General features: G+C 55.0%; 4 protein-coding genes across 4 annotated transcripts; 2 read left to right on the plus strand and 2 right to left on the minus strand.

The window, feature by feature from the left end:
• Positions 1–1,235: 1,235 nt before the first annotated feature.
• On the minus strand, positions 1,236–2,282 carry PUNSTDRAFT_109667 (alpha/beta-hydrolase; the record flags this gene model as incomplete). Its single annotated transcript, XM_007378303.1, has 2 exons — positions 1,236–2,050; positions 2,111–2,282. 2 exons carry the CDS (start codon positions 2,280–2,282, stop codon positions 1,236–1,238), a joined length of 987 nt encoding a protein of 328 aa, XP_007378365.1.
• A 1,516-nt stretch (positions 2,283–3,798) lies between these two features.
• On the plus strand, positions 3,799–4,582 carry PUNSTDRAFT_117225 (uncharacterized protein). The gene is made up of 4 exons (XM_007378304.1): positions 3,799–3,971; positions 4,026–4,117; positions 4,166–4,306; positions 4,359–4,582. Exons 1-4 carry the CDS (start codon positions 3,821–3,823, stop codon positions 4,404–4,406), a joined length of 432 nt encoding a protein of 143 aa, XP_007378366.1. The 5' UTR covers positions 3,799–3,820; the 3' UTR covers positions 4,407–4,582.
• A 223-nt stretch (positions 4,583–4,805) lies between these two features.
• Positions 4,806–6,676, plus strand: PUNSTDRAFT_79001 (CoA-dependent acyltransferase). The gene is made up of 4 exons (XM_007378305.1): positions 4,806–5,013; positions 5,075–5,720; positions 5,781–5,803; positions 5,856–6,676. Exons 1-4 carry the CDS (start codon positions 4,841–4,843, stop codon positions 6,616–6,618), a joined length of 1,605 nt encoding a protein of 534 aa, XP_007378367.1. The 5' UTR covers positions 4,806–4,840; the 3' UTR covers positions 6,619–6,676.
• Positions 6,677–7,410: 734 nt separating this feature from the next.
• On the minus strand, positions 7,411–8,736 carry PUNSTDRAFT_57787 (Las1-domain-containing protein; the record flags this gene model as incomplete). The annotated part of the gene is made up of 4 exons (XM_007378306.1): positions 7,411–7,759; positions 7,820–8,193; positions 8,248–8,562; positions 8,623–8,736. 4 exons carry the CDS (start codon positions 8,734–8,736, stop codon positions 7,411–7,413), a joined length of 1,152 nt encoding a protein of 383 aa, XP_007378368.1.
• Positions 8,737–9,456: the final 720 nt, after the last annotated feature.

The following is a 9,456-nucleotide window of genomic DNA, read 5'->3' on the forward strand; positions in this document are numbered from 1 at the left end:
ATTACTGCCGGCGGGTCGTAGCTATCTCCGAGGAGTTGTACACTCGCAGCTCGAACGCGAATCGTTGCCAGTGGTGGTTTCCATGGGAGGGCGGGGTGGCGGTCAATAACCTGTATCGGTATGTGAAGACTGTTTGTTACCGCATCCCATGCGTTAATCATAGAACGTTAGCGCACCGGCGACCGATTGCCATTTCGGATATCCCGGCAAAGCGCGTTTCCATTCGTACGGGTCATTTGAGCGCTATTTCCGTATCTGGCCCGGTAACCCGACGAAGAACGCTCAAGGGGTTTGGGAGGCGAACAATGGTGCGTCGTGGTTGGGAGCCTCATGATGACGACTGACTGACATGATGCATACAGGAAGTGCCCGAGTATTTTTCCGCATTAAGCATCAGCTCAAAGATAAGTTCCTGGAGACCGTAAAGGACGATCTACGCCTTATGAAAGAGGAAGACATCCTGAAGGCGAAGATATAAAGCGATAGCACCCTGTCCCATTGAGTTGTGACTTTTCGCTTCATGTTTGGGTTTTCTTCCAGTTTTCCAGTGTATGCGGGAACATACCCGTCCGCTGTGGTGTTGATCCCAGGGTCCTCTGTTATCTCTCCCCTCATTATATATGTAGAATGGTGATGAAGCTGGGATACCGCCCTAGCGGCAAGTTGTATTAAGTCCTTGATATGCCATTGCGTCGGACCACTAGACCCAACGCGCGCTGCTAGGAGGCCGTCATGAATCAAAGCCGTTCACAGGGAAATCACGTCATATGCAGGCCTAGAATGTATGTGGACACCAAGCTGGCGAGCGATGAATACGTTGTGCCTTGAGCAAGGCGGAATAGCCTCGGATAATAGCCTCGGATGGCCGTGGGTGGCATTGGATTATGGGATCTTAAGTAAGCCTCCCAAGGGAGACGCAACAGGCCTAGGCACCAGTAGTCCAAGTTTCCAAAGATTCAATACAATATGAAGGTCACCTGGGGACATCGGGACCGAGGACATCTATTAGAACGGTGTTCGATCGGCCCCCCAGAGATTGTGCGCTACTATTATAGCTGAGTACTTTGCAAGAGGCAAAAACAATATGAGCAGCGTCGCTTGGCAAGCGTATGTTTGCATTCCGTCGTTACAAAGCGAGTCCTGCGGTGTGTCACTCGGATGTTCTGGTCGCAAACGCTTGTTGGATCTGAGTGGTGGCGTTGAGTACTTACTTACACAATGGTTATTACAGTATTTCAGAGACAGCTCTCAAGGAAGTCCAGCGATCGTGCATATGCCTCAGGCACCCCATCCGCCTCCGCCTTAAGGTCGATCGTCAGTAGTCCGTGCTCCGCACCCGGCACCGGAATCAACTCGTTCTTGATCCCAGCCTCATCTAACAGCTTCTTCAAATGTTCGCTGTCGCTCAGGGGCACCGCGGAGTCTTCCGTGCCGTGCACCGAAATCGTCGGCGGGAGCTCATGCGCGCGTATGAGCGGGAACAATACGCGGTCGCGGTCGTCCAGCGCGGCGACACGCGCGTCGAGCGTCGGGAGCTGCGCCAGTGCGCGACCAAAGCCCGGACGGCCCGTGAGGTAGTCCGTGGCGAGCCCGTTCTGGGTCTTGTGCATCGTGAGATGGTGTCGGCCGTCCGCGCAGGTGAAGGAGGGTGCGCGCACGGCGGACTCTGCGCACGGCGTCGCGTTCGCGAGGAGCGAGTCGAGCCCGGGGAAGGAAGCGCGGAAGCCGCCGAAGAACCGGATACCGCCCGAGCGGCCGAGGAGTTGGTGTGGCGCGAGGAGGTCGACCATACCGAAGAGGTTGAGGACGGCTTTCGGTTTGGGCGAGGCGTGAAGCGCGTATTGGAGCGCCATGTAAGAGCCTGCGGAGCCGCCGGATACGAGTGTCGCGCCGGAGGGGGTGAGGCCCGCAGGGAGCGCGGCGCGGAAGACGTCCGAGCTGAGGAACGAGGAGAGCGCGCGAATGTCGTCTAACTCGTCGTGCCCTGTGCAGGGGACCAGAAGGCGGTAGTCGGCGGAGACGAAAATCCACCTGCGCGCAAGGGAAGCGTCTGAGGGCGGATTATGAGATCATAGACGTTCTCGTGGGCTTTGGGGATATCAAGACTCACCGAGGAGCCAGGTGGGTAGCAGGTCATCATCACGCGAACCACTGGTGAGGCCGCCACCATGATACCAGAGGACAATCGGCGCCTCGCCCGTCGTTTCTGGGACATAAACGTCAATCTTGATCTCCAGGTCACCGACGCGCGAGTAGATGAGCGTTTTGGGCGATGGAGACATTGGCGCGGTCCTCAGGTGAAGATGGGGATGAAAAGACACTAGGTTGCTGGCCCCCACGTTGATGTTTTCCAGGGCTTAAGACTACGTCTCTGGACGCGCTACCCCAGGCTTCTCCCGTGGTCGTTCAATAAGCATGAGTCGAATGTTGAAATTATGGTCAAATCATGCATGCGTAAAGCGCGCCTGCGAGTAGGACGTGGCATGTCGCCGTCGCACGCGTCCTGAGTCAATCCAGTCGGTGCCGAAGCTGAGTTCTTTTACCACAGAAGTGGGAAGTGTTTCAGTCTGCTTTTGATATGATTAGACACCTCAGCCAGTAGGAGTGGTGCATATGGGCTTTAAGTACCAATATTCCACTCAGTTTTGTAAACAGGAGGGAAACGAGTTCTGTTGTGTGTGAACTCGAGATGATACTAGTAGGGTGGTCTGCGTCCAGGGGTAGGCAGAGGTGGTGAGTTGCGGTATGATGACTCATCCGTACTCCCGTCCTTTGTCACAGACCTGAGCAAACCCAAAGTCGCGTCCTGTTCCTTCCCATCGCGATTATCTATCCTATATGCCGCCGGGGTTTTGCATATACTACACATACCTCCGCTAGTGTACAAGAATATGCGCTGGTATCGAACTCCTCAACATCATACATGGCCTCCTTCCCTCCATGACCTGGTTGAGGTTTGCCCGAAACTACACCAAGGTCGACCAGGCTACCTCCAGGGATGACATTGGATGACCGTTTCCGAGCAAAGCATCGCATTGTGCCGAACCTCCTCCACATACCCGGAGGACGAAGACGACGAGATCGACCTCGAGGAAGGCCAACGTCGTTTTGACCATCCGCATTCTTTACACAAGCTAGAGGGGATCGAATTTGTGGCAGTACTGTACGCGCGCACAGGATTGAGACCGACTCCTGCAGACGATCTCAGCTACGACTCGGAGGACGAGGATGATGCGACCCCTATCTTCTCCCCCTACTTCTCCCCGGTACCGCCGAAGACTTACTCGGTGCCTGGTAGATGGGAGTGGCTTTCCAGATCAATTTGTTCCGTTGAGGGCGCCCAGAAACTCGACGATCATATCCGTCGGTTTTGTATCTCCATGAACGCATCACCTCGCGGATGCGGGCGTTCCCGAGGCTGGCATTCCCCATTCGTAGTGGTCCGCTGGATCTGCTCCGGACGTCGGTTTTCTTGACCCTGATCTACCAGGCACATCGCCGCGTCCACCGCACAGCGTTGATCGGCGGCATTTCTTTGCATCTTCAAAAAACGACGGCTCCCTGCTTTGGACAGGAAAAACACTCACTGCTCGCGGAGTCAGGAGCTTGGACGCTTGGAAGTCCCGCTCTCTCGCTCCATGCGGTCTAGACTGTTCAGCTTTAGGAGCGCTACCTCTGGGCGAATTTCGTTTGCTGTCGACCGCGTCATGGACGACGAGAACGTATAAAGAGCTCATCCCTCTACTGACAGTCTTCAGTCGACTAGCCTTGACCTCCAGCCACATCAGCGACCACCCAACGACACCTCTTCACACTTACAATGAAGTCGGCATTTGCTCTTTCGATGTTCCTCGCCATCGTGGCTTCCGTCTCGGCTGGCGCTGTCGGCACCCCCACCAACGCTGAGCTTCTCAAGCGCGGCCTGCCGCCCCGTGCTCCTCGCAAGCTCTACGCCCCTACCCGTGTCTCCGGTACGCAATGAGTCAGGTGAAGACTTCGGATCTCGCTGACGGTCGTTTGTGCAGCTGCCAAGAGGCAATCTCCTTCGGGCGTCGTGACGGCCACGGCCGATACATGCACCACCGGTCAACTCCTTTGCTGCAACGAGCTTACTCCTGTTAGTCACAATCTTCCGCGATCGACGCCTGTATTGATGCTTCTACAGGCTGATAGCACTGATGCTACCAATGCTCTCGCGTCCATCGACGTCACTTTGACGTCTTCCCAAGATGTCGGCCTTGGGTGCACCGCGCTCACCACCGACGGTACTTGTGATAACACTCCCGCGTGCTGTGACGGTACACTCGTACGTGATCCCCTCGAATTGTGCAAACTATGATTGACATTGTTCACAGAACGACGGAGTCGTTTCCATCGGTTGCACCGCTGTCACGCTTGGAGGTTGAAAATAGATCATACTTCCCTCCATCACATTGGAGGGGTATAGATTTCATCCAAATTCACGATGATACGTCTTTCCCCTCGATATTTGTAACACTAGCAGTTCACGCCTTTCGTGTAATTAGTTGCTGTTCCCAATGTCCCTTTCCTAAACCATGCAGAACCATCCATCCCTTTTTCCCTCCATAATCTTTCATTGCACGAGCCATGTAAATCCCTGTCCATGAGAAGTCTTAGCCGACTACTGCTACATAACGCCAGACAATTCATGAATGACACCCTCGCATGAACTCATCAGTGAATTTGAATATCGATCAGCAAATTCCAAGATCCGTTCCGAGAAACCGCTTCTTTACCCCGCATTTCCTTCGAGCCTTGATCTGCACCTCACATCCGCTCTACTAGTTAACCCGACGCTACTATTGCCTGGATAGTTTAGATGCTTCTTTGTCGTAGACTCCGGCCACACGTATGCTGGCGATACGGGCGGGTCGCAGGATGTTCCTCAAACTTCAGCTGCTCCGCGCCATACCTTAGCTCACGCAAGGTTCTTCAGAAATTCAAGCTCGCCGACATCGGTGAAGGGATCACGGAGTGCGAGATTGTGAAGTGGTGCGAGCTCTATCTTTGTAGAACATGTTTGATACACGGATGGCTCATCATCAACATGCAGGAACCTGAAGCCCCCTGCGACAGTGCAGGCTTTTGATCAACTATGCGAAGTGCAGTCGGACAAAGCCAGCGTGGAGATCACCTCGCCTTTCGACGGTGTATTGAAGGAGCTCCTTGTCGAAGAAGGCGCGGTGGCCAAAGTGGGCGAAGGACTCTGCATCATCGAAGTAGAAGAAGAGGAGGATTCCACGCCTGAACCTGGACTGGCCAAGGATTCTTCAAGTGCGACTTCACTATCACACGTACAATATGAAGGGCTTGCGACTCCAGAAGAGAAGTCAACCGCCACTCACGAAACGCCGTCCTTTAGTCCAGCGGAATCCTTCCCTCGTCGACGGCACCCGCTCGATCCCAACTATGTTCCTGATCACTCCCAGCAACCACCTAGCAGACGACGCCCTCCTGCGAACAGGTCAGAGGTACTGGCGACGCCCGCTATGCGACACCTTGCGCGTAGACTTGGGGTTGATCTCACCGAGCTTGCTCCTGGGAGCGGGCGGGACGGTCGCATCGAACGGTCGGACATCGACGCTCACTTAGCACGAGCGTCCGCGTCACCTAGTACGGGAGCTGCACCGAAGAAGGGAGAGGATACAATTGTTGAACTTGGTCGGACGCGGTGGGGAATGTGGAAAGCGATGGAGAAGGTACGATTCGTGCGCCTTGTATGCCCGTTTGTCATCGACTCGATCTGACCCTACTTCCAGAGCTTGTACATTCCTCATTTCGGGTACGTCGGAGGTTTGCACCCTTGAACCTGCAATCTGATGTTCAAATCATAGGTACTCCACGACGCTTGACATCACTCGGTTACACAGTTTGCTGCCGTTGCTTAACGCCAGCATACCAGAATATTACCTGCCTCTCTCGTCCACACCTTCACGACCTCCGCTGGTCTCGCCAAACGCTTTTTATGCTGCCTCTCCAATACCACAGACACCAGAGACAGCTCGTTACGCACGATTAACCTACCTCCCGGTGTTCCTGAAGACACTTTCTCGTGCAATGATGGAATGGCCCCTCTTTCGTTCATCCATTACTCCAGCTGGCCCCGATGACCCGTCGTCCTCGAAGAGGACCATGACGCTGAGACCAAGCTCCGACATCTCCCTGGCCCTTTCCACCCCGACGGGATTGTACACACCGACCCTTACTGGTGTAGAGTCCTCATCCGTGTACGATATTGCGTCTCGTGTGGCGCACATTTCCCATCTCGGCCGCCAAGTCCCATGCGCGCTCACGCCCAAGGAAATGCCAAAGCGAGGGGGTACGATCACGGTTTCCAATGTAGGCGCCATCGGGCAAGGCGACTTCGCTTCCCCCGTCCTTGTTCCCGGTGGGGGCGTCGCTATCGTGGCAATCGGTCGAGCTAAATGGGTATGGGATGTGAATAGCGGAGATGGGAGTGGCGAAAGAAGGCTCAAGGTCGGCGTAAGCTGGAGCGCGGACCATAGAGTGGTGGAAGGCGCCGAGCTGGCCGCGTTTGTGGAGTGCTGGAGGGGATGGGTTGAGACGCCGGACAGGCTCATTGCAGATGCAGTGTGAGGCGGCGCTGTTGGTTGCGAGTGCCATGCGAGTGCCATTGTAATCTGTTTAATCTGCCGCAATTGTAATGTATCATTTCCGGGCCACGATCGCAAAGAGGGAATCAACCTGCACGCAATGATACAATTGCTAAGTAGCGAAAATCACAGCGGATATAGATAGCGAAATCAGCGCCGTCAACCGCTTGCAACCACGAACACCCCAATCGGCGACGCCCTCCATCCCTGGCGCGCATCCAACCTTCGCCACCCTGGCGGCAGCCGCTGATCCACATCCGTTGCCATATGAGCATCGGCGCCGGTAGCTTCAAGACTGGCGGCATCCTGAGCAGACGATCCCTCGTCGGCCACAATATCTCCAGAAAGCCGAGACGCGTCCGTAACAGCCAACAATACATTCAATCTTGACTGCATAGTAGCGACGTCGGTTGAGGTCCACTATGATGAGATGCGTCAGCAAGCTGGTATCGAAACGTGCAACAGCCTATGATAGATAATCAGGAAAAAAGGCAATATACGTTGTCCGCTTATTTCGCCGAAAGGAGAAATCGGTACAGGTCTGTAAATGTTCTCATCATAATAGAAAACCCTAGGTCCCGGAGACGAAGGGAGGAAGTCTCAAAGAGCGACTGCAACGAACCTCGGACGAAAGATCGGACTGTACTCTGGTGAGGGCCATCAAAGGCTTCACGGCCTCCGATAACCGGTGGTCAGCGTTTAGGAGGTGCTCGAGGAGAACAGTTGCCCTATCGATGATGTCAGTCTGGGTATGCCCTTGAGCTGATCAAGACGCTTACGCTTTACGGTTGGAAGAAACATCACCCTGTACTAAGAATCCCTTGGCAAGGCTGACGAGCGCATCTTCCCGCAGTGTGGCGGAGCCATCCTCGCCATCGTTCCCGTGCCGTTCGATCAACCAAGCCGCCCATCGCGCTAACATAGCAAGATACGAGGCATCAGGGATAATTGCATCCGTGTCAGTGGAATCTGCAAGCTCTCCGCGAAGGAGTATATCGATGATGCGTGACACGAGCACGGAAGGCAACGCGGGATGAAGCGGCTGCAAGTAATTGAGAAGCGGCGTCCACAGCGCGACAGAGGACGCCGGCGGTTCGAACTTGTCTTTCGGAAGTAGCCGTTTTCTACGAGAATAATTCGTGAGTTAACATTGACACTCGGGGCACCGCTGTGAAGGAACCGACTTCTTTGATAACGGAACTAGGAAGCCCTTTTCAAGGAGATTGTCGCACAGACTCTCGAGAGCCCACTTTTCCGTGTAATCAACTGAGTCGTCGGGGTCCGTCTGGTCACTTCGGCTCATATCCCAAGAGACGTCGCCCGAGGAAGCCCGGGCAGCAAGCTTGGCCTCGCCCAACCACCGTTCGATATTCCGCAGGACGATCGTGATCTGCCCCTGAAAGCGCAGAGCGACAGAGGCATCTCGCGTAGTTATCTTCAATAAGGATTTGTACTGCTTCAGCAAGGGTTGCACAGGGTGGAGGGTCGGGGTCGACTGGTCCGCCGTCGAAGGGTTGAGAATGGGTAGGAAGTAGTTATGTAGCAGCCACGACATAGACTACGCGATTGATGTTATCAGGAGATCCCCCATGGTCTGGGCAAGAACACAAACCTGACGCGCGCCCTCGCGAAGGACTTCTATACTTGGCAACTCTTCGTGCGTAGCAGCATGACGGAGCTCGACCAACCACGCGGGTAGTCCTAGCTGCGCTGCGATGCTTGCGATCGATCGCGCATACGCCCCGAGTTGGAGCGGGTCGACCAAGCCATTCACGAGGCGAATCAGAGTGGCCGAATACGCCTGTCGCAAGAAAAGCGACGACCGCGAAGACGTCGAAGGCGAGTTGTCTTCGACGACAACGCTCAATATGGCGAGAGTCGATTCCAACGCATGGGGGAGAGGTGTGATGGCTTTCCATGCAGATAACTAAGACTAAGCTGCATGAGCACACAAGGAGGCAGGACATAAATTTCTATCCAATCTCACTCTCTGTATTGCACGGATTTTCGTGTCGATGTCATTCTCGTCAGCGTAAATCCAGGAGCAGACTTCGTCTACTTCAGCCAGCGAGGACCACGGCACTCGGCGTGGTAGCTTCATTGCAGGGACGAGGTGGACGTTATGCAACAAAGAGAAAAAAATTCACGAGACGGAACACAGCCATAGCGAAGGAATCAGCCTCGGCAATTTCCGGCAGCGGGCTACACCCCGACTTTAGTTTAAGAAATGAATGGAACTCCCTCCCAGTCGTCTATTAGCGAAACCAGAGCATGGATACATGCATCAAGTCAGAAGGTAAGACCGGGGGAAAATGCTGATTGTAACGCGCGACGAAGTTGTAACGCCCCGGCACTCCGCGCGCCCGCACACGGGTTGTTCGCCAACCCAACGCCCGGTGGCGGTGCGGTGGGCTCTTATCTCCCACCTCGACGACCTCGACGACTCCCCCTCCTTGGCCCTCGACGCCGGATCACGACGCCAGCCCCTCTCTGTCACGTCGGCACCCCCTATTCACCAGGATCGCAACTACGGATCTCGGCCTCGACCACGACTGCACGCGGAGGCGATAGGGTCAATACGGCCCAGGGACGGGAGGAGAGATGATCGAGGACGTTCGGACATAGCGGCGGATGGTCGCGCACGGGCCTGCTCAGCGACGGTATATCTTAGCTTTGACATCGTGTACTGTACCTTTTAGCACAGGCTCACCCCAGCGTATACACGAACTGACCGCCATCTGCGACCGAACACACCGACCGAAACCACCGTAGCGATCACCCGGCCTTCAAGCCTATCCATCAAACTCTGTTCCGTATCTCT

The sequence above is a fragment of the Punctularia strigosozonata genome (assembly GCF_000264995.1).
Source record: "Punctularia strigosozonata HHB-11173 SS5 unplaced genomic scaffold PUNSTscaffold_1, whole genome shotgun sequence".
Classification (NCBI taxonomy): Eukaryota; Fungi; Basidiomycota; class Agaricomycetes; order Corticiales; family Punctulariaceae; genus Punctularia; species Punctularia strigosozonata.